Source organism: Adiantum capillus-veneris, chromosome 30 (assembly GCF_014529385.1).
Source record: "Adiantum capillus-veneris isolate H3 chromosome 30, ASM1452938v2, whole genome shotgun sequence".
NCBI lineage: Eukaryota > Viridiplantae > Streptophyta > Polypodiopsida > Polypodiales > Pteridaceae > Adiantum > Adiantum capillus-veneris.
Genome location: NC_140960.1, coordinates 7138072 through 7163668, shown reverse-complemented (window position 1 = coordinate 7163668; position 25597 = coordinate 7138072). Strand labels below are relative to the sequence as shown.

Here is a 25597-nt window from a genome sequence, read left to right as displayed (position 1 = left end):
CCTCCTCAAGTGAATCTTCCTAATGGACCAATCTCCAAGAGAATGACCAATCCCTTCGAAGAAGAATCTAGCCATAGTAGAAGGCCTGAAGCGAGAGAAGGATTGGGAGAGTCTATGGTTAGACTTGTACACAATCGGCGAGTTAGACCATCCCAAATCTAGAAATGGGTAAACAAGAAATACTCCGGAGATAAAGATCCGAGAGATCATGTAGCGGCTTTCAAAAGAGTAATTAGAGCATAGGAAGTTTTGGATTTTGCAACAAGTTTGCTGCATTCGGACTGACTTTGGAAGATTATGCCAGCTACATGGTTCAACTCAGTGGAAAGACGTATTTTGAGACTCTAGACGAGCTGTTTGAAGAATTCATCGAAGAATTCTCACAGAAAGGCATATCTCACAATACGGTCTCGCAAATTCACACATCAAGCAGAAAGATGGTGAGTCAGTACGCAAAGTGACATTACGTCTAAAGAGATACATCAAGTTCTGTCCAAGAGCGTGTCCAAGAGCGGAACTTCTTACGCAAGCACGGTTAATGTTGATCTTTATCCAAGGAATGAGACATGCGGGTCTTCAAAAGAACCTGCACATGATAAAGAGTTCGACGCTAATTGAATTGATCAAAGAAGCTCTTTATCTGGTGGATAACAGTGAGGAATATAAAGAAAATGATGGTAAGAGTCAAGAGGACGACACATCTTCTCAACACACTGATTCACAGATGAGTGAGTCCATAGAAAAACCAACGGCACCTATCGATCAAGAAAAGTTTATCGAGGAGGAAACGGTCAAGAGGTTAACTCCTCTTGTAAAGTCGGATCCAAGGGAGCGTAAGTAGTGCGAAATTGAGAGAAAATGGGCAAACCATACGAGAGAAGAGTGTTACTATAGCATGGAATATGCTAGGGAGAGGTATGTACAGCCTGTTCCAGTAGCACCTCCTCCACCTAGATACGCTATGGGGAATACGCCAGGTCCAGTAGGAGTTTCAAGGCTGCAGCCTGTCTTAGGACAACAACCTCTGCTGCCAGGTGCTAGTATGCCTGTAGACATGAGATACACGCTGATGATGGAAGCATCTAACAAACAAGCGCTAGTACCAACTACAATGTGTTATAACAACCAAAGCGGGTACTGCCCTTCAAAGCGACAGATGATGAGAGAAACACATGGAGTGATGAGGCCGGTACAACCTCCATCTCCTGCGTTTAGATCTGCAGAAAGAAGGTATGAGATGGACAAAAGTGTAGAGGCTTAGCTAGGTCAGAGCATGTTTACAGCCAAGAGGAAATGCACAAAAAAGCTCCTCAACACAAGTGTCACAAAAGTCATGATAACCACTTGGTTAAACAATGTCCTCGGACAAAGATCACTCAAGTAAATGACTACTGTCTAGACTGTGGTGTCATTCACTTGATCCCCGACTGTCCAAAAAATCCAAACCGAGTCAGAAAGATCACAACGAATGTCTCAAGAATTGTTCAGCTACTCAATAGCTCGGAAAATGAGAACGTCGAACCAATTCAGGTAGTGACAAGAGCACACGCTCAAAAGGAAGCTGCTGAGAACCCGAAGACAGAGAAAACAGAAACTGATGCGAGTCTAGAGACGAGTGAACTAAAGACCGACACACCTAATCAAAAAACCAAGAGCAACGGAATAGTTGTAAAGCTAGAAAGGCTAGGATGAAAGCACGTAGGGAACGAGAGAAAAAATCCCCAGCTGAGGAGCTTACCCTGGCTAAAGAGAAGATAAGCCAACATAAGGAGAGGGTTAGAAGGTTGATGAGCCAATGGACGCCCTCCTAAAAGCCTATGAAACACGACTCAAAAACAACCAAACCCAAGAACAGAGGTGGATGACATATGCGAAACTAGAAAAGGACGGGCTTGAAAAGAGCCAGAAAATGATTCGAATAGCCCGAGCTTTACTAGAACCACCAGTTGGAAAACCTGAGGGTGTGATCCTTGTCCCACCTACACCAGTAATCCCACAAAACAAGGAACAAAAAGAGCTAGATTCCAACCACGAGCATGGACCAAAGCTCAAAGACCCCACATCAAAACCAAGGATAGTGTTGAATACCACGGATAACTCTTTCAAGGAATTTCACATAGCTATACCTAAGAGCTAAGGAAATAGATGCTCTTGACGAATTGTGGAAACAAGTCAGAGAGGCCAATGAAGCAAATGAGATAAGCAAACGAGTAAACCAAACGGGTGATGGAAGAGGAGTGTCACTTCCACCAATAGAGGAATTTGAGGTTGGATCTCAAATGAATCTAGAAGTCGAATCGTATTGGGGAGACAAAGGATCTGTACAATCTACGACAATCAATTCCATTCACTAAGAACACTATCATCAAATCTTATTTCAATCCCATCACAGAGACTGTTTTCCAACAACGTCATCGATTCAAAAGGGCTGATAGACATTTGTCGACACCAGTCATCTGTACGATAACATTAGCCGAGTTGCTCGAAATAAGACCAAACATGTGGGCTACAATGGGAAAATGCCTAGAGAAATTTGGTGTCAAAAACCAATGACTCAAATCGAGGAAGGGATCAAAGAGCTAGAAATGCCTCACCTAAGTACTCGGCCAGTGCCATTGAACAAGGTAGCGAGTACTATGAGGGAGAAGATGGGACCACCACTCTTCCTATGGAATTCCAAGGTGTAAAAACCATACACCTTAGAAGGATCTTTTTCTCGGGGAAAAAAAAAACCATACACCTTGAAAGCGGAGCTAGCGTTGCTATCGCAACAAGAGAGATCTGGGAAAAATGGGAAAAACTAGCAATAAGGGCTACTAGGATGAAATTGCAGCTTCCAGACGGACACACAGAAAGGCCCCTAGGACTGCTAGAAAACGCAGTTGTTACTTCTTGTGGCATTGAATATGAGCAAACCTTTGCTATTATTGACTTCGGCAGGAAGAACAACTATGATATCATTCTAAGAAGACCATTCATGCGACAATTGAAAATGGTCCACGATTGGGGATGTGAACATATCTACTATCTATACTTTTTGTTGATTTCTTTCTTATTATTTATTTACTTTCACTTTTTGGAAACACCCCTCAAGAAATCTAACTACCCTGCATTGCATAGCTAGTGTGGAACTGTCCAGAGAGAGTCCAGGCCTGAGGGCAAGACAGCACTAAGGTTGGACAAGGACTATGGTTAGCCAAAGTGGGGTCATTGACTAACCAAAGTGGAATCCTTTGCTACAGAGGCTACATTTCAGTTCTAGGTGTGGCTGCAGTGTACAAAGGGGGTCAGATGACCTAGAAAGATACAATGGCAGCATCTCCTAAAATTTAGGGAACTGCTATTTTGGGACCTGAAAATGTATTCACGTCATTACCTCCGGAATGACAAGGGGAACATTTTATTACTCTGCCGCGAAGTCAACTGGGCAACCGATCAGGATATTTTTAAGCGGCGAACCCGAAACGGGAAAATGCTTGTAAATGCGCCAAGTGGCACATTTCTGTGCACTTGCCTCCTCAAGGAAGAAGTGGCGCTGAATTTGAAGGGAAGAGGGCTCATTTGAGGCTTACAGGTTAAGAGCTATGGAGTGCTTCCTTTCCCTCTCATGTACAGTGCGGTGCCAGGAGTGATGCCCTGCATGCTACCACTGCCCTCTCTCTCCCCTATGGCAGTATGTTATGCCCCTCTAGTGGGCTTTTCAATTGACCAATGTACAGTTGTGTGGGTTCATGCACGATTGCCGAGGCAAGAGCCTCTTGCACAGGTACTGGATTAGCTAGCGGCTAATCCCCCGCAGGTACAGGTGATTCGGAGAGGTTTCACGGCCGAAATCTCGTCCGATTCAAAGGGCAAGTAGCCCTACAGGTGCGGAAGCTCGAGGACTTGCTACGGATACGACCGGCACGCGAAACAAAGCCCGAAACAGTAAATTACATCCTGCTGTGTATTTTTGCAGGTTTAGGGTTTTGGCCCTAAACGGACCCTAATACCCCCAGCACGTTCGGGGACGCGAGGGGACCGCTGTACATGTGATCGGGCGCATTTTCGGGGCTGAAAAAAGAGAATTCAGCGTGCTGCAGATTCTCGCCATGTTTTGCAAACTGCCTGTATACATCGGGAAAGTCATTCAATGCGTGGGAATACTGACTATGAAGGGTCCTAGTACAGTTATGCTGCCGAAATCAGGCCGGAACAGTTGAAATTCAGCCAAGCTTGTGCGGGGCAGCTTGTAGGGGAACCACAACGTTTATTCTCTCTTTTAAACAATAAAGAAATACCGAAAGGGGCGCCTAAGTTAGGGGCCAATGTGGTGTCGGTCTTCTCATACACGTGCATTCTGGCAACCTGTATCCCTTTCCCCTTTTGTTTTGTCTTGAAAGTACAGGTAAAGTGCACGACAAATTAAATGGGTGAAAGCAAATAAGGTTTAAGTCTAAACTCTACCGCCCTTTTTCAAAGTACAAGCCGGTTTCATGGTTCCATCGCCGGGATTAAATCACTTTTTCCCATAGAAGTGAGCCTTGGTAAGGTTGGGCTTGAAGACACGGAGGATCATAGACCAGACACAAGAAATTGCAATTATGGCTAACAGACCAGATGATGTAACTGAAGAGGTTTCCTCTTCGCAAGGTCAACAGACACATGAAGTGGGTGAGTCTTCAAGACCACCACAGACGGATGATGATATATTCAAGACCCAGTTGGCTACTGCTGTGGCTATGTTCACACAAGTAATGCAGAACCCGAGGTTTTTAGCCTTCCTGCAACCTTCTCTTCCGTCTCAGCAAGTTGGTCACTGGATCATATTCAAAAGCTTGTTGAGGCTCGAGCACAGGTGATTCATACTCCAAAGTCAATGGAAACACCTGTATACTCGACGGAGAACATGCAGTCTCCACAACCTGTGCATAAGGCGCAAGAATAGGTGGCTGAGATGCCAGTCTTTCAAGCTGTACGAGTTCAGCTTGCCACTTTTCAGCAGCCTATAGTTGGTTGTAATGGGCAGGGAAGCAACCTACAAGCTATGCAAAAAGTCTTCCCACCACCTTCAGTACACCCTGGCTATTTTGGAGGTGGATAGGTATTCCAAAGCATGGCTGGTCATGCACCTAGAAATCAGTTTTACACGCCAGGAACAGTGTTCGGGGGTGCTCAAACGATGATGCCTAACCCCATGTATGGTGTCACGGGCATGCTACCAGGGTTTGAAAGCACTCAGGGCCAATTTGAGATGCCACCGGTAAATTTTGGTATGGCTGGAATTACAAATCAACAACCAAATATGGCATTTCCAGGTCAACTTAATTGCGGTCAGGGAACACAAATGAACCCTAACAGTGTTCCCATGTTTCAATCACTTCCATATGACAACTTAACGCCGCTGGAGAGGCCAACTCCGTACAAAGAAGGTGGCAAAGGTGTGACATTCACGACCTTTACAGGGTTTGATGACAGGAAGAAGGCTCTCTCATTCCTCCAACAAGGGCAAGCTCCGTCCACATGGATTTACTTCAAGCAGATTTTTGCAGCAGCATGGTTATCTGATGACTTGAAGCAGATGTCATGACAGAATGACAAAAGCTTAATGCTGCCACTTGCAAGAATCTCGATGACTACAATCGGAAGTTTCGGAAAGCTCTACTTCCAGTAACTTCCTATACGTTTGTGCCATTGACAGAACAAATTGAAAAATACTGTTGTGGCCTACCCAAAGGATTGAGAAAGTACTGCACAAAGACCAAACTCACTACTTTAACGCAGCTCATCGAGGTAGCAAACACTGGCAATGGTTTGCTCAAGGGAGAAGATTGTGAATTCAATACTCGCGTCAAGGAAGGATCAGCCAAGAAAAATTCAGCGAAGAAGCACGTTCCCAATGAGGTTCCTAAAGGGACTCAGGACCCAGCCAATGCAGGGAAAGGCAAAGCTACGGCTGAATCAGAAAAGGGACCAGCAAAGAAATGGAAAAGACGTTTTCCTCGCAAGTCGGAAGAGCAAAAGAAGGTCCTGAGGTCAGAGAACAAATGCTTTATCTATGAGCAGCCTGGCCACATTGCTTACACTTGTCCTCAAAAGAAAAGGCCAGCTGATTCTGAAGACAAGGAGGACAGGAAAGGAAAGAAGCCCATGGCTGGTCTAGTGCCAGATATGGTGGGCGACAAGCCAAATTCAGATGCAAGTGAGCTTTGCAGAGCATGGGGGAAGGTCAGGGATCAAACAGTGCTTATCTTCTTTGATCCAGGTGCCAAAGACAACTTCATTTCCCCAGAATTGGCTTCAAAGTTGGGAATCAGACCTGAAGAGATGGGGTATACAGCAGAGGCAGGTTTGGCATGTCCTGGCTATACAAAGCCTGTGACACCCATCATCGGAAAGTTGCGCCTACATATCCAATCCTATGTAGATGCTGAAGAATTTTACATCATGCCACTAGACGGATGTGATGTGTTGTTAGGTATTCCTCGGTTATTTCGTGTACAGGGAATCATGGATACCTACAACAAAAAGATCATTGTACAGAGCAAGGGAAAGACTCAAGTCTGGATGTAAAGCTTAAAGGGGAGTCTATTCCCACTATATCAGCTTCTGCTATTACTTCTGTAATGAAAAAGCATCCTTCTACGTACTTGGTTTTTGCACATGAAGTGTCAGATTGTGATGAATCAAATTTATCTGGGCTAGATAAATAAAAGTCAATGTTTTTACAACAACATAGTGACTGTTTTTCCGATTCATTACCGTCTCAATTACCGCCAGAGAGACCCCCGAGGACCATGCGATAGATTTGGTGTCAGGCAGTAGCCCACCAAATAAGCCTCCGTACAGGGTTAGTGCGGCTCAGCAGAAAGAGATAATGAGCCAAGTACAGGAGCTGTTAGAAAAGGGGCTGATTCAGCCCAGTTCATCCCCATTCTGTTCTCCAGTGTTGTTGGTGCAGAAAAGGATGGCTCATGGCGTATGTGCATCGACTACCGTGCACTGAACAAGAATACCATCAAGAATAGGTTCCCTATACCTAGAATTGATGATAGTCTGGACAAATTAGGAGGAGCAGCTATGTTTAGCAGGATAGATCTAAAGAGTGGGTACCATCAGATCCGCATTAGATCAGAGGATGTGCACAAGACTGCTTTTAGAACGACGTTTGGCCTTTACGAATTTTTAGTGATTCCCTTTGGTCTCACAAATGCTCCTCCTACGTTCAATAGGATGATGGACAGAATTTTCCGTCCACACCAACAGTTTGTTGATACATTCTTTGATGACATGATAGTCTACTCAAAGAATGAAGAGGAGCATAGGCATCACTTGGCCAGTGTGTTCAAAGAGCTACGCAGTCATAGGTTGCTCATCAATGCAAAGAAAAGTGAATTTTTTCTGGAAGAGATTCACTTTCTGGCACACATTGTCTCAAAGAATGGTGTCAGAATGGATCCTGCAAAAGTTGAAGCGATCAAGTCATGGCCAGATTTGAAGACGGTGCACGATGTCCGAAGTTTCATGGGACCATGCTCCTATTACAGAAGGTTTAATCGAAATTTCGTTGAGATTGCTTCACCTTTACATGATCTTCAAAAGAAGGCAGTCAACTTTAGATGGACACAGAAAGAGATTTCAGCTTTTAATCTCTTAAAGGAAAAGATGAATTCAGATCTAGTCATTGTGTTGCCAGACCTTAGCTGAGAAGCATATGCGATGGGCAAATATCTTGTCCATGTTCCACTTTCAGATTGTGCATGTGGAAGGCAAGAAGAACGTTGTGGCTGATGCCTTGTCAAGGAAGCCACAAATTTCAGCTATGTCAATTTTTTATCATTATAAACATGATCATATCAGGGAACAGTATGCAAATGATAAAGATTTTGCAAGGGTCTTCGAGCAGCTAATGGATGGACAACGTCATGAACACTATCTTCTCAAAGATGGGTTCATGATGACGTATGGCAGATTAGGTGTCACAAAGCCATTGCGACGCAAAGTTATGGAACAGAGTCGTGTCCCACCGTATGCAGGGCATCGTGGTATCGATGCTACATTTAAAGCGGTTGAGACATTCTTCTACTGGCCTACATTGAGAAGAGATGTGGATGCCTTTGTGCGAGAATGGCTAATTTGCCAGAAGGTCAAGTTTGACGGGCAAAAGGCACCAGGGTTATTGCAACCACTACCTATTCCAGATAAACCATGGGAAAGTATTGCTATGGATTTTATCTTTGATCTTCCGAGAACGAAGAAAGGAAACGATGGTATTTGGACCATCATTTGTAGATTCAGCAAGCAGGCTTATTTTATTCCTGTCAAGAAGAAGATTAAGCAGATCACATGCAACGCTTGTTTATGAGCAATATTTTCAAGTATCATGGCATGCCACAGTCGATTGTTAGCGACCGTGATCCACGCATGACAAGTTTGTTCTAGAGAGGCTTGTTTGAGAATAGGTGTCAGAGCATAAAGGAAAGTGGAAGCAGTATTTGCCATTGGTGGAGTATGCATACAATGATACAGTGCATTCATCAACTGGCAAGGCACCCTTTGAGATAGTTGAAGGTGACAAGAAAGTTCCTCCCATACTGCATACAAAGGACAAGATATTTGAAGCAGATAAGTATGTTCAGGACATGGATGAAATGTACAAGGTCAAAGTGGCCTTGGAAAAGACTCGGGCAAAGCAAAAGAAACCAGCTGATCGTCACCGTCGTGAATTGGTATTTTCAATTGGTGATTGGGTACTTCTACACTTTGAAAAGGCAAGGTTAAAGAAGATGAAGGGCAAGCTCAGCATGCGTTACTATGGGCCTTTTTAAGTATGCGACATAATCAATGATGTTGCATATAGGCTGAAATTGCTTGAGAGTTGGAAGATTCACAATGCGTTTCATGTGAGTCTTCTCAGACCCTATGTGGGTGATGTGCCAGAAGATATGCCAGCTGAAGATCAGCCGGAAGTCGAGGAACTTGACGAGATCTTGGTCCCGGAACAGATTTTGGCACATAAAGAAAGGAAAGTGAAAGGCAAGGTTGCTAGGCGTTACTTGGTAAAGTTCGGAAACTATCCACCAATGGATGCTAAGTGGATGGAAGCAGGTGAACTTGCAGAATCACCAACTGTGTTATCACTTTACCTGGAAGCCTTCGATTTGCAACCTACCTTGACCCCTTGAGTTTCAAAGCTACATGGATTGTGAGTGTGATAATGGCTTCTGAAACAAATGATGTACATCGTATCTAAAGTGAGCTCAAATCAAGTACATGTACATCAATGTTAGAGCTGTACAGATTGTCAGTTTGGCAATTGCTCTTATGGAATGTCCAAAAGTTTGGTTAGTGCTATAGAAGTGAGTATTTCTTGTGAGTTTGTCAAGGATACAATAATTGCTTCTATTAAAGGGTACATGTGTAACTGCATTCTTAAACTGTCGGTTTAGGTATGCTCGAAAGTGTTACGGGATCCAACGTGTACTATAAGACAGTGGCAAAATGTGTGGCTATCATTTTGTCATTGGAAAGTTAGTGACTCAAAGCAATGGCAGAGTGCGAAGCTACCACTATGTCATTGGGACAGGGTTCACACGCAGGCAATACATGTGTCGACAAGGTGTTGAATACACTAGGGTTGACAATGAGCATGTATGTGTCGTACATGTATCGACAGGTGTTGAATACATCAGTGTTGACTATGAGCATGTACGACATAGATGCAAACAAGGACGTTTGAGATTCCAAGAGGGGGGTATGTCATCAGCGTGTGACTACTATCTATCCTTTTTGTTGATTTCTTTCTTATTATTTATTTACTTTCACTCTTTGGAAACACCCCTCGGGAAATCTAACTACCCTGCATTGCATAGCTAGTGTGGAACCGTCCAGAGGGAGTCCAGGCCTGAGGGCAAGAGAGCACTAAGGTTGGACAAGGACTATGGTTAGCCAGAGTGGAGTCATTGACTAGCCAAAGTGGAATCCTTTGCTACAGAGGCTACATTTCAGTTCTGGGTGTGGCTGCAGTGTACAAAGGGGTCAGATGACCTAAAGAGATACAATGGCAGCATCTCCTAAAATTTAGGGAACTGCTATTTTGGGACCTGAAAATGTATTCGCGTCATTACCTCCGGAATCACAAGGAGAACATTTTATTACTCTGAAGCGAAGTCAACTGGGCAACCGGTTAGGATATTTTTAAGCGGCAACCCGAAACGGGAAAATGCTTATAAATGCGCCAAGTGGCACATTTCTGTGCACTTGCCTCCTCAAGGAAGAAGTGGCTCTGAATTTGAAGGGAAAGGGGCTCATTTGCAGCTTTTGTCACACAGGTTAAGAGCTATGGAGTGCTTCCTTTCCCTCTTATGTACAGTGCGGTGCTAGGAGTGATGCCCTGCACGCTACGCACTACCCTCTCTCTCTCCCCTATGGCAGTATGTTATGCCCCTCTAGTGGGCTTTTCAATTTGCCCTCTCTCTCGCCCCTATGGCAGTATGTTATGCCCCTCTAGTGGGCTTTTCAATTGACCAATGTATAGTTGTGTGGGTTCATGCGCAATTGCCGAGGCAAGAGCCTCTTGCACAGGTACTGGATTAGCTAGCGGCTAATCCCCCGCAGGTACAGGTGAATTCAGAGAGGTTTCACGTCCGAAATCTCGTCCGACTCAAAGGGCAAGTAGCCCTACAGGTGCGGAGCTCGAGGACTTGCTACGGATACGACCGGCACGCGAAACGGAGCCCGAAACAGTAAATTACAGCCTGCTGTGTATTTTTGCAGGTTTAGGGTTTTGGCCCTAAACGGACCCTAATACCCCCAGGAGGTTCGAGGACGCAAGGAGACCGCTGTACAGGTGATCTCGCGCATTTTCGGGGCTAAAAACAGAGAACTCAGCGTGCTGCAGATGCTCGCCAGGTTTTGCAAAGTGCCCATATGCGTCGGGAAAGACATTCAATGTGTGGGACTACTGACTGTGAAGGGTCCTAGTACAGTTATGCTGCCGAAATCGGGCCGGAACAGTTGACCTTCAGCCAAGCTTGTGCGGGGCAGCTTGTAGGGAACCACAGCATTTATTCTCTCTTTTAAACAATAAATAAATACCGAAAGGGACGACTAAGTTAGGGGCCAATCTGGTGTCGGTCTTCTCATATAGGTGCATTCTAGCAGCCTGTATCCCTTTCCCCTTTTGTTGAGTGTTGAAAGTACAGGTAAAGTGGGCGACAAATTAAATGGGTGAAAGCAAATAAGGTTTAAGTCTAAGGTCTACCGCCCTTTTTGAAATTACAGGCCGGTTTCACAAGTCTTCCCACCACCTTCAGTACACACTGGCTATTTTGGAGGTGGATCGGTATTCCAGAGCATGGCTGGTCATGCACCTGGAAATCAGTTTTACATGCCAGGAACAGTGTTCGGGGGTGCTCAAACAATGATGCCTAACCCCATGTATGGTGTCACGGGCATGCTACCAGGGTTTCAAAGCACTCAAGGCCAATTTGAGGTGCCACAGGCAAATTTTGGTATGGCTGGAATTACAAATCAACAGCCAAATATGGAATTTCCAGGTCAACTTAATAGCGGTCAAGGAACACAAATGAACCCTAACAGTGTTTCCATGTTTCAGTCACTTCCATATGAAAACTTAACCCCGCTAGAGAGGTCAACTCCATACAAAGAACGTGGCAAAGGTGTGACATTCACGTCCTTTACAGGGTTTGATGACAGGAAGAAGGCTCTCTCTCATTCCTCTAGCAGTTTGACAAGGCCTATGCCGGGGCAAACTTTACAGAGGCTTCAAAGGTCCGCAAGGCAGCCACTTTCTTGACAGGGAATGCGGGACAATGGTGGACAACTTTATTGCTTCAAGGGCAAGCTCCGTCCACATGGATTTACTTCAAGCAAATTTTTGCAGCAGCATGGTTATCTGATGACTTTGAAGCAAATGTCATGAAAGAATGGCACCAGCTTAATGCTGCTACTTGCAAGAATGTGGATGACTACAATCAGAAGTTTTGGAAAGCTCTACTTCCAATAACTTCCTATAGGTTTGTGCCATTGACAGAACAAATTGAAAAATACTGTTGTGGCCTACCCAAAGGATTGAGAAAGTACTGCATGAATACCAAAGTCACTACTTTGACGCAGCTCATCGAGGTAGCAAACACTGGCAATGGTTTGCTCAAGGGAGAAGATTGTGAATTCAATACTGGCATCAAGGAAGGATCAGCCAAGAAAAATTCAGCGAAGTACGTTCCCAATGAGGTTCCTAAAGCAACTCAGGAGCCAGCCAACGCAGGGAAAGCCAAAGCTACGGCTGAATCAGAAAAGGGACCAGCAAAGAAATGGAAAAGACGTTTTCCTCGCAAGTCGGAAGAGCAAAAGAAGGTCCTGAGGTCAGAGAACAAATGCTTTATCTATGAGCAGCCTCGCCACATTGCTTACAATTGTCCTCAAAAGAAAAGGCCAGCTGATGCTGAAGACAAGGAGGACAGGGAAGGAAGGAGGCCCATGGCTGGTCTAGTGCCAGATATGGTGGGCGACAAGCCAAATTCAGATGCAAGTGAGCTTTGCAGAGCATGGGGAAAGGTCAGGGATCAAACAGTGCTTATCTTCTTTGATCCAGGTGCCAAAGCCAACTTCATTTCCCCAGAATTGGTTTCAAAGTTGGGGATCAGACCTGAAGAGATGGGATATACAGCAGAGGCAGGTTTGGCATGTCCTGGCCATACAGAGGCTGTGACACCCATCATCGGAAAGTTGCGCCTACACATCCAGTCCTATGTAGATGCTGAAGAATTTTACATCATGCCACTGGACGGATGTAATGTGTTGCTAGGTATTCCTTGATTGTTTCGTGTACAGGGGAATCATGGATGCCTGCAACAAAAAGATCACTGTAGAGAGCAGGGAAAAGACTCACATTCTAGATGTAAAGCTTAAAGGGGAGTCTACTCCCACTATATCAGCTTCTGCTATTACTTTTGTAATGAAAAAGCATCTTTCTGCGTACTTGGTTTTTGCACGTGAAGTGTCAGATTGTGATGAATCAAATTTATCTGTGTTAGATAAAGAAAGGTCAATGTTTTTACAACAGTATAGTGAGTGTTTTTCCGATTCATTACCATCTCAATTACCGCCAGAGAGACCCGAGGACCATGCGATAGATTTGGTGCCAGGCAGTAGCCCACCAAATAAGCCTCCGTAGAGGGTTAGTGCGGCTCAGCAAAAAGACATAATGAGCCAAGTACAGGAGCTGTTAGAAAAGGGGCTGATTCAACCCAGTTCATCTCCATTCTGTTCTTAAGTGTTGTTGGTGCAGAAAAAGGATGGCTCATGGCGTATGTGCATCGACTACCGTGCACTGAACAAGAATACCATCAAGAATAGGTTCCCTATACCTAGAATTGATGATATTATCGACAAATTAGAGGGAGCAGCTATGTTTAGCAGGATAGATCTAAAGAGTGGGTACCATCAGATCCGCATTAGATCAGAGGATGTGCACAAGACTGCTTTTAGAACAACGTTTGGCCTTTACCAATTTTTAGTGATGCCCTTTGGTCTCACAAATGCTCCTGCTACGTTCAATAGGATGATGGACAAAATTTTCCGTCCACACCAGCAGTTTGTGGGTACATTCTTTGATGACATGATAGTCTACTCAAAGAATGAAGAGGAGCATAGGCATCACTTGGCCATTGTGTTCAAAGAGCTACGCAGCCATAGGTTGCTCATCAATGCAAGGAAAAGTGAATTTTTTCTGGAAGAGATTCACTTTCTGGGACACATTGTTTCAAAGGATTGTGTCAGAATGCATCCTACAAAAGTTGAAGCGATCAAGTCATGGCCAGATTTGAAGACGGTGCACGATGTCCTATTACAGAAGGTTTATCCGAAATTTCGTTGAGATTGCTTCACCTTTACATGCTCTTCAAAAGAAGGGGTCACCTTTAGATGGACACAATAATAGATTTCATGGCCAGATTTGAAGACGGTGCACGATCTCCGAAGTTTCTTGCGACTATGCTCCTATTAAAGAAGGTTTATCCGAAATTTCGTTGAGATTGCTTCACCTTTACATGCTCTTCAAAAGAAGGCAGTCACCTTTAGATGGACACAGAAAGAGATTTCAGCTTTTAATCTCTTAAAGGATAAGATGACTTCAGATCCAGTCATGGTGTTGCAAGATCTCAGGAAGTCATTTAAAGTCCAGTGTGACGCCTATGGTAGTAGCATTGGTGCAGTGCTAATGCAAGATGGCAGGGTAGTAGCCTATGAGAGTAGAATATTGCAAGGGCCAGAAAGGACTATGCAAGTCTATGAAAAAGAACTACAGGCCGTGATTCATGCGCTCTTAAGTTGGAAACACTACCTGCTAGGTGCAGATTTCGTTCTCCAAACGGCTCATCGGACCTTGCGATACTTCTTGACACAGGCAAAGTTATCTGAGAAGCATATGCGATGGGCAAATATCTTGTCCATGTTCCATTTTCACATTGTGCATGTGGAAGGTAAGAAGAATGTGGCTGATGCCTTGTCAAGGAGGCCAGAAATTTCAGCTGTGTCGATTCCTTATCATCATGAACTTGATGATATGAGGGAACAGTATGCAAATGATGACGATTTTGCAAGGGTCTTCGAGCAGCTAATGGATGGACAACGTCATGAACACTATCTTCTCAAAGATGGGTTCATGATGATCGATGGCAGATTGTGTCACAAAGCCATTGCAATGCAAAGTTATGGCAGAGAGTCATGTCCCACCGTATGCAGGGCCTCGTCGTATCGATGCTACAATTAAAGCACCGTCGTGAAGTGCTATTTTCACTTGGTGATTGGGTGGTTCTACGCTTTGAAAAGGCAAGGTTAAAGAAGATGAAGAGCAAGGAAAGACTGTTTCCAAAGCTCAGCATGCGTTACTATGGGCCTTTTCAAGTGTGCGACATAATCAGTGATGTTGCATATAGGCTGAAATTTCCTGACAGTTGGAAGATTCACAATGCGTTTCATGTGAGTCTTCTCAGACCCTATGTGGGTGATGTGCCAAAAGATATGCCAGCTGAAGATCAGCCGGAAGTCAAGGAACTTGACGAGATCTTGGTCCCGGAACAGATTTTGGCACATAAAGAAAGGAAAGTGAAAGGCAAGGTTGCTAGGCGTTACTTGGTAAAGTTCGGAAACTATCCACCAATGGATGCTAAGTGGATGGAAGAAGGTGAACTTGCAGAATCACCAACTGTGTTATCACTTTACCTGGAAGCCTTCGATTTCCAACCTACCTTGACCCTTTGAGTTTCAAAGCTACATGGATTGTCAGTGTGATAATGGCTTCTGAAACAAATGATGTACATCGTATCTAAAGTGAGCTCAAATCAAGTACATGTTACATGAATGTTAGAGCTGTACAGATTGTCAGTTTCGCAATTGCTCTTATGGAATGTCCAAAAGTTTGGTTAGTGCTATAGAAGTGAGTATTTCTTGTCAGTTTGTCAAGGATCCAGTAACTGCTTCTATTTAAGAGTACATGTATAACTGCATTCTTAAACTATCGGTTTGGGTATGCTCGAAAGTGTTACTGGATCCAACGTGTACTAAAAGACAGTGGCAAAATGCGTAGCTACCATTTTGTCATTGGAAAGTTAATGACTCAAAGCAATGGCAGAGTGCGAAGCTACCACTATGTCATTGGGACAGGGTTCACACGCAGGCAATACATGTGTCGACGAGGTGTTGAATACACCAGGGTTGACAATGAACATGTATGTATCATACATGTCTCTACAGGTGTTGAATACACCAGTGTTGAATGTGAGCATGTACGACATAGATGCAAACAAGGACGTTTGAGATTTCAAGAGGGGGTATGTCACCACCATGTGACTACTATATATCTTTTTTGTTGATTTCTTTCTTATTATTTATTTATTTTCACTTTTTGGAAACACCCCTCGGAAAATCTAACTGCCCTGCATTGCATAACTAGTGTGGAACTGTTCAGTGGGAGTCCAGGCCTGAGGGCAAGAGAGCACTAAGGTTGGACAAGGACTATGGTTAGCCAAAGTGGAATCCTTTGCTACAGAGGCTACATTTCAATTCTTGGTGTGGCTGCAGTGTACAAAGAGGGTCAGATGACCTAGAAAGATACAATGGCAACATCTCCTAAAATTTAGGGAACTGCTATTTTGGGACCTAAAAATGTGTTCACGTCATTATCTCCGGAATTACAAGGGGAACATTTTATTACTCTACCGTGAAGTCAACTGGGCAACCGGTCGGGAGATTTTTAGGCGGCAAACCCGAAACGGGAAATAGCCTGTAAATGGACCAAGTGGCACATTTCTGTGCACTTTCCTCATGCAGGAAGAAGTGGCGCTGAATTTGAAGAAGAGAGGGCTCATTTGCAGCTTCTGTCAACGGGTCAAGAGCTATGGACTGCTTCCTTTCCCTCTTACGTACAGTGTGATGCCAAGAGTGATGCCCTGCATGCTACGCACTGCCCTCTCTCTCCCCTATGGCAGTATGTTATGTCCCTCTAGTGGGATTTTCAATTGACCAATGTACAGTTATGTGGGTTCATGCGCGATTGCCGAGGCAAGAGCCTCTTGCATAGGTACTCGATTAGCTAGCAGCTAATCCCCCGCAGGTATAGGTGATTCGGAGAGGATTTACGTGCGAAATCTCGTCCGATTCAAAGGGCAAGTAGCCCTACAGGTGCGGGAGCTCGAGGACTTGCTACGGATGCGACCGGCACGCGAAACGGAGCCCGAAACAGTGAATTACAGCCTGCTGTGTATTTTTGCAGGTTTAGGGTTTTGGCCCTAAACGGACCCTAATACCCCCAAGAGGTTCGGGGACGCGAGGGGACCGCTGTACAGGTGATCTGGTGCATTTTCGGGGCAGAAAACAAAGAATTCAGCATGCTGCAGATTCTCGCCAGGTTTTGTAAAGTGTCCGAATGCATCGCGAAAGTCACCCAACGCGTGGGGATACTGACTGTGAAGGGTCCTAGTACAGTTATGCTGCCGAAATCGGGCCAGAACAGTTGAAATTCATCCAAGACTGTGCGGGGCAGCTTGTAGGGAACCACAGCTTTTATTCCCTCTTTTAAAGAATAAAGAAATACCGAAAGGGGCGCCTATTTAGGGGCCAATCTGGTGTCAGTCTTCTCATACAGGTGCAATCCAACAGCCTGTATCCCTTTTCCCTTTGTTGTGTCTTGAAAGTACAGATAAAGTGGGCGACAAATGAAATGGGTGAAAGCAAATAAGGTTTAAGTCTAAGGTCTACCGCCCTTTTTGGATCCTACACGCCGGTTTCATCAGAGCCCTAAAGAATGGAGCCAACTTGCAGATCGTGACCTAGGGACCTAAACCCTAAGAAGAACAAGTAACAGAAGAACAAGTAACAGAAGAAGAAGTCCTACCAACTTATGGGGACCCCGTCCGATGGGGCCCCAAGTGACATAAAGGATTAACATAAAGCAGGACCTGCGTAGCAACTGATGACATGGCAGTTTCCAAAAATTACGCTAACAGTGCTGACATGGCAGGCTGTACGAATTTCCACGTTTTGCGCTGACTGCTGACGTGGCAACTGTACGGATTTTCGTAAATTACATTGGCAGCTTTTTGGCATTGTTTTTGGACCAGAAGCTTTTGAGTTTGAAGGCTTTTCATGTAAAGTACTTTTCAAAGACCAAGGGCCTTTAAATATGTGCTAAGGGCTCATTCTCAGGCATGCTTCGTGGAGAAGGTGAAGAGTCTGGAGTACCGGCTTGTACTGTGTTGATGCAATATAAAGAAATACCGAAATGGGCGCCAAGGTCTGGGGCTAATACTCTCTGGCGTGGAATTATGCCACTCCGTGTTGCGTGTCGTCTCTCTCTCTCTCAATTCAGCTGTTATTGAAGTGCTAAAAGTTTGTTCAGTTTGTTCTTTTCTATTGGCACGTGGTGCCCGTCTTGTGACATCCTCTACAAGAAACTCAGGTCATCACCCTCACAGCAGCTTTAGTAACAGCCATGGAAGGCCAAAAGCAAATAAGTGCCGTCTGGTCTCTGACTTTATCCCATGCTATGCATAATTTGTTGGCATCCGTGCTTGGCCTGTCACCCACCATGTCTGGCACTAAACCTGCCGTGGGTTTGGGCTTCTTTCCTTTCTTGTCCTCCTTATCATGTGAGTCGGCTGGTCTTTTCCTTTGTGGACAATCTGTAGCAAAGTGACTAGACTGCTCGCATATAAGGCATTTATTCTCAACCATCAAGACCTTCTTTTCCTCAAGCAACTTACACACAAAAGGATTCCTTTTCTGTTTCTTTGCCTGCGCTCGAGAAGTCCCGCTGATTCCTTGTCCTTGTTGACCTTTTCTGACCCCTGTGGCGCTTCAAGTCTTCGCCGCAAACCAACCGAGGCTCAGTTGATTCTGTCCTAGCGACAGAACCATGAAACTGGTCCGTAGGGTGGTAGACTTTGGCTTTCACCCAAAACTTTACTTTAAACTTTAGGACACACATAAACTTTGCAAATAAAAACCTGTAACGGGAATTGACACTTCAAACACACACGGCTTGGAAGCTAGAGCGCTACCAGGCAAACGCCAACACATGTTGGCCCCAAAGACCTGTGCAAGAGGCTCTTGCCTCGGCAATCACGCATGAACCCACACAACTATACAAACAGGTGAAAAGCCCTCGAGCATGGCATCACGTTTCTATATTCAAAAGGGGAGAGAGATGCGCGAGAGCAAAATCATCGCACTACATAGTGCAAGGGAGAAGGCAAGCTTTCCATTAAAGCTTCAACACTTGCACCAATTACTCACACACACACTGTAAGTCACAGTGAGAGAAGTGCAGCCCCAAATTGCTTTTTGCGTCAAATCTTGGCTGAGGTGGCTGAGTTTGACTTTATGCAGGCTCTGCTGCTGCCAAGTGTCCACTATGCCTCTTTGAGTTAATTTTCCTAGTACCCACCGACTTATGAGTGTAGCGAGGGGTCCTAAATGACTTTGAACTGAGCCTAGACACCCTTTTACTGCTCAGATTCCAGTGCCGACTGGCCCAACCATCTTGTGGCGACCTGCCCTTCCCAACTGCGGGTGAAACTCTCGGCCGTCAATCGTTTCACATTGGCCACGCAATGTCTGGGCATTCGTGACTTCAAAAAGAGGGTCCCAAAAATTAAATAAAAATCATCGGAAAGAAACCAACAACTAAGGTTAGCAGTTGCCACGTCCTCATGACATACTCCCCTCTTGAAATCGCAAACGTTCTCGATTGCATGCCATATATACATGCCATTGATGATCTTGTGTTGTTAGCATGCTTTTATCATCGCATGTACCCGCAAGAAAGGTCATAACACATAGATACAAATGACTTAATGAGGCCTTCATACTTTTGTCATTTCCATCTATGATAGAAGTGAGCATAATACCTTTAACACTTGAAGAGCGAAGCACACTTCTATTGCACTAAATCCGTATGTACATTTGATGTGCTAGCTCCATCATTACCCCTCCTTTGAACACGTGGGTTGGGGCATACGTAGGCTGTAACCCAAAGGCCTCAAGGTAAAGCTGCAATACATTTGGTGCCTCTAACAGTTCATGCTCTTCCATCCACTTTGCATCCATAGGTGGATATTTCTTGAACTTCACCAAATAGCCCAACTTGTCTATTTACTTTTCTTTCTTTATGTACCAAGATCTCATCAAGTTCATCAACTTCTCGTTGATCATCCTGTGGCATATCTTCTGGCACATCATCCACAAAGGGTCTTAGAAGACCCACGTAAAACGCATTATGAATCTTCCAAGTGTCAAGCAATTTCAGCCTATAAGCAACATCCTTGATCTTATCAAGCACTTGAAAAGGCCCATAGAAACAGCCTTTCCTTGCCCTTCATCTTCTTTAACTTGCCTTTTCAAACCGTAATAGTACCCAATCACCAAGTAAAAACAACAGTTCACGTCGGTGACGATCAGCAACCCCTTTCTGCTTTGCTTGAGTCTTCTCCAAAGCAAGCTTAATCTTCTTATACATGTCATCCATGATCTCAACATATCAATCTGCCTCAAAGATCTTGTCCTTTGTATGCAAAATGGGAGGAACCTTTTTGCCACCTTTAACTATCTCAAAAGGTGCCTTGTTGCCTATGGACAAATGCACCGTATTGTTGTACCCATACTCAAGCATAGGCAAATACTGTTCCCACTTGCCCTTATTATCTGACACATAACATTTTAGCAGATCCAAGACAATAGAATTAGCCTCTTCTCGCTGTCCATCATTTTGTGGATGAGATGAAGACGAGAACTTGAGCGTAGTGCCCATGTTCTCAAACAATCCTCTCCAAAACAAACTCGTCATGCGAGGATCACGATCACTGACAATCAATTGTGGCATACCATGGTACTTAACACGTTGTACATGAACAATCGTGCAATCTGGTCAGATTTTATCTTCTTCCTAACAAGAATAAAATCGGCCTGCTTGTTGAACCTGTAAATAATGGTTCATATCCATCATCCCCTGCCAGCATTCTTGGAAGATCAAAAATAAAATCCATAGCAATGCTTTTCCATGACTTATCCGGAATCAGCAGTGACTATAATAACCCTAGTGTCTTTTGCCTGCCAAACTTGACCTTTTGGCAAATCACACATGCTCGCACAGAGGCATCCACATCTCTCCTCAAAGTAGGCTAATAAAAGAATGTCTCTACCGCTTTAACTATCACATCAGTTCCACGATTTCCTGCATACGATGGGACATGGCTTTCTACCATGACCTTATGTTCCAATGGCCTAGTGACACAAAGTCTGCCATGGATCATCATAAAACCGTCTCTAAGGAGGTAGTGCTCATGGAGTTGCCCATCTTGCAACTATTCAAAGATCCTTGCAAAATCTTCATCGGTAGCATACTGTTCCTTCATGTCATCAAGCTCATGATGATAAGAAATTGACACAGGTGAAATTTGTGGCTTCCTTGATAACGCATCAGCCACAACATTCTTCTTGCCTTCCACATGCATAATCTGGAAGTGGAACATAGAAAGAATGTTTTCCCATCGCATATGCTTTTCAGATAGCTTTGATTGTGTCAAGAAGTATCGCAAGGTTTGATGATCTGTCTGGACAACAAAATCAGCACCTAACAGGAAGTGCTTCCAGCTAGAGAGCGCATGAATGACGGCCAATAGCTCTTTCTCATAGATTTGCATAGTCTTTTATGGCCCTTGCAAGATTCTGCTCTCGTAAGCTACTACCCGATCATCTTGCATTAGCATTGCTCCGATGCTATTGCCACACGCGTCACACTAGACCACAAATGACTTTCTAAAATCTGGTAAAACAATCACGCGATCTGAAGTCAACTTTTTCTTTAAGAGACTTAAAACTGAAATCTCTTTTTGGGTCCATCTGAAAGTGACCTCTTTCTTTTGCAAAGCGTGAAGAGGTGAAGCTATCTCTGCAAAATTCTTGATAAACCTTCTATATTATGAGCACAATCCCAAGAAGCTTCAAACATCGTGCACAGTCTTTAAGTCTGGACATGTCTTAATAGCTTCAACCTTTGCGGGATCCATTCGGGCACCATCCTTTGACACTATGTGGCCAAGAAAGTGGATCTTCTAAGAAGAATTCACTCTAATGGTACCCACTCTTAAGGTCTATCTTGCTGAAAATTGCAGCACCCTCTAAACGGTCAAGAATATCATCAATCCTTTGGATAGGAAACCTGTTCTTGATGGTATTCTTATTCAACACGCGGTAGTCAATACACATGCGCCAAGAGCCATCCTTCTTCTACACTAGGAGCACTGGGGAGCAAAAAGGTGAAGAACTAGGCTGAATCAGCCCCTTCTCTAAAGCTCCTCAACCTAGCCCATAATCGCTTTCTACTAAGCCGCACTAACCCTGTAGGGAGGTCTGTTTGGTGGGCTACACCTTGGCACCAAATCTATCATATGGTCCTCAGGCCTCTCCGCCGGCAATTGTGACGGTAATGATTCAGAAAAAAAGTCATTAAACTCTCGCAAAAATGCTGACCTTTCTTTATCTAACACAAATAAATTTGACTGACAACTATCTGAAACATCACGTGCAAAAACCAAGCACGCAGAAAGATGATGTTTAATTACAAAAGTGATAGCCGAAGCAGATACAATAGGAACAGACTCCTCTTTGAGCTTTACATCCAAAAGATGAGTTTTGCCCCTATGCTGAAGGGTGATCATTTTGTCACAGACATCCAACACGCCATGTGTTCGGAACATCCACGGAATTCCCAACAGCGCATGGCACCCTTCCATTGGCATGATAAAGAACTCTTTTGTGTCCACATACAACTGAATAGGCAAACGCAACTTTCCAATGATGGGAGTAACAAACTTGAGTGGCCAGGACATGCCAAACCTGCCTCTGCCGTGTACCCCATCTCTTCATCTCTGATGCCCAGCTTTATAGTTAGCTCTGGTGAGATAAAGTTCGCTTTGGCACCTGGATCAAAGAAAATAAGTGTCGTCTGGTCTCTAACTTTACTCCATGCTCTGCATAATTCGCTTGCATCCGTGCTTGGCCTGTCACCCACCATGTCTGGCACTAAACTTACCGTGGGTTGTTTGGGCTTCTTTCCTTTCTTGTCCTCTTTATCATCTGAGTCAGCTAGTCTTTTCCTTTGTGGACAATCTGTAGCAAAGTGACCAAGCTGCTTGCATATAAAGAATTTATTCTTAGCCATCAAGACCTTATTTTCCTCGAGTGACTTACGCACAAAAGGCTTCCTTTTCTATTTCTTTGCCTGCGTTCGAGAAGTCTCGGCTGAGTCCTTGTCCTTCTTGACCTTTTCTGACCCCTGTGACGCTTCAGGTTTTCGCCGCAAACCCACCAAGGCTCACTTCTTGAGGAAAAAAGTAGTTCTGTCCTGGCGACAGAACCATGAAACCGGCCCGTAGGGCAGTAGACTTTGGCTTTCACCTGAAACTTTACTTTAGACTTTAGGGGACATAGAAACTTTGCAAATAAAAACCTGTAATAACAGGAATTGACACTTCCAACACACACAGCTTGGAAGCTAGAGCTCTACCAAGCAGACGCCGACAAAGATTGGTGCCCCTTCGAATACTTCTTTATTGTATTCAAAGAGGGAATAAAACATGTGGTCTCCTACGAGCTGTCCCGCATAATCCGGGCTGAAAATGACCTGTTTTGGCCCGATTTCGGCAACATGACTATACTAGGATGCTTCACAGACAGTATCCCCTCGCAAAAAGTGACTTTCCCGACGCATACAAACACTTTGCAAAACCTGGCGAGAACCTGCAGCACGCTGAATTCTCTGTTTTCTGCCCTGAAAACGCGCCAGATCACTCGCACAGCAGTCCCCTCGCGTCCCCGGACCTCTTGGGGGTATTAGGGACTGTTTAGGGCTGAAACCCTAAACCTGAAAAAATACACAGCAGGCTGTATTTCCCTGTCCTGGGCTCCGTTTCGCGAGCCAGTCGCATCCATAGAAAGTCCTCGAGCTCCCGCACCTATAGGGCTACTTGCCCTTTGAATCAGACGAGATTTCTCGCGTGAAATATCTCGGAATTCACCTGCACCTACAGGGGATTAGCAACTAGCTAATCCAATACTTGTGCAAGAGGCTCTTGCCTCGGCATTCACGCATGAACCCACACAATTGTACATACAAATGAAAAGCCCTTGAGCGGGGCATCACGTTTCTATATTCAAAAGGGGAAAGAGGTACGCAAGAGCAGAATCATCGCGCTACATAGTGCAAGGGAAAAGGCAAGCTTTCCATTAAAGCTTCAAAACCTGCACCAACTACTCACACACACACTGTAAGTCACAGTGACAGAGAAAGGCAGCCCCAAATTGCTTTTTGCGCCAGAGGTGGCTGAGTTTGACTTTTTGCGGACTCTGGTGCAACCAAGTGTCCACTATGCCTCTTCGAGTTAATTTTCCTAGTACCCACCGACTTATAAGTGTAGCGAGGGGGCCTAAATGACTTTGAACTGAGCCTAGACACCCTTTTATTGCTTGGATTCCAGTGCCGACTGGCCCAACCATCTCGTGACGACCTGCCCTTCCCAACTGCGGGTGAAACTCTCAGCCGCCGGCCACACTGGCCATGCAATGTCTAGCATTTGTGACTTCAAAAAGAGGTTCCCAAAAATTAAATTAAAATTATCGGAAAGAAACCAACAATCAAGGTTAGCAGTTGCCACGTCCTCGTGACATCCGGATCTACTTGGAACCTTTGGATGGGGCCGTCTATGGCCCAGGCATCGTTTAATTGTTAATGGAACCCTCTGAACGATGCATGCTATGGTTTGGCACTACTTACACAAGTTGCAAGTAGCTTTTGGGTGCCAGATTTTTATATCTCATGCGTTATAGGCTTGGGGCCTTTAAATATGAGCCTTGGGGGAGGCCTCTGGCAGACTAGTAGTTACAGGTTTGTAGAGAACCCTCTCCCCAACTATTGTACATTGTGAAGATCAATATAGAAGAAATACCAAGGGCGCCATGGTTTTGGGGCAGAGCATCTCAGAGTGAAACTCCGCCACTTTGTGTCTTTGTGTGGAATCTCTCTATTTCAGTTTGTGTTGAAGTATTAAAGTTTGCTCCAGTTCTGTTCCTTTCAGTTGACAAGTGGTGCCTTGTCGGTTACATCAGCAGAGACTGAGGTACAGCTCGTTCTTCTGGCCCGGGGGGGTTGGGGACACAGAGAACGCCTGTTCAAGATGGATACATCATAACTCTCTATATTTCAAAAACTTTCAAAATTTAAAAACCCATTACATAAATGGGACTCCATATCTTACCGGAAATAAATTCAATAGCTGAATTAAATTAAAATACTCCTTTGTTGTTCACACGTGCTATCTTACATATTTCTTTTTGGACACTTCGGGAGTGCATAGAGCATAAAGGCAACTTAGAGAAAGATGGATCTTACGATTAGATGAGGATGACTGTGACTCCAAAGAAGAAGAGAGTGATTTAGAAGAAGATGAGGTGAAAGAAAAAGAAACCTCAAATGAAGAAAGGACTCGAAAAATAAATATGATAGGAAGAAATCTTCATACAGTACTTGAAACTAGAACCAGCTGTGGCATTACATCCATTTCACACCTGCTCTTGGAGTAGCTGTACTTTGACTTCGCCAAAAGGATCATGATCAAGGGCTTCCTTTGGAAAGTGTACCTGCAGGTCAGTACCGACAGTTGTGACAAAATCACACTGAAACCTAAACTAAAAAATGATTATGAAAAGACTTTAAAAAAGAGAGAACCATGTAGAAGTCATCCGCATTATCCTCGATCACAAAGCCATAAAGAAAAAGTAGCTCCTACAGAAATGAAGGTTTATCAGCTTCTTGTGGCAGCAAAAGGGAGAAGAGTAAGAAGATATATCATTCTTCACATGCCTCCATCTTTCAAACAGTAAACAAAGTTCACATGTACGTGTGTCTCAGCATGCAATGGCGCGTGATTGGATACAGCCATATTCTATGATTAAAATGCTGAGAACCATTTTCTATTATGCTCTTTCGCAGAGAAAGTAAACTTTTTGAGTGACCACTGATGAACAGACAACAAAAGAAGAA

The 25597-nt window shown here is 44.4% G+C and overlaps 1 protein-coding gene across 2 annotated transcripts in view; it reads right to left on the bottom strand.

The window, feature by feature from the left end:
* Positions 1-25597, bottom strand: part of LOC147417494 (SET domain-containing protein) — a 150565-nt gene that overhangs the window by 28879 nt on the left and 96089 nt on the right. For both annotated transcript variants that reach the window (XM_086507599.1, XM_086507598.1), the window contains exons 11-12: positions 25283-25339; positions 25123-25194 (exon numbers count right to left, since the gene is read on the bottom strand). In XM_086507599.1, coding sequence (XP_086363725.1) covers positions 25123-25194; positions 25283-25339 — 129 coding nt within the window. The remainder of the gene's footprint in view (positions 1-25122; positions 25195-25282; positions 25340-25597) is intronic.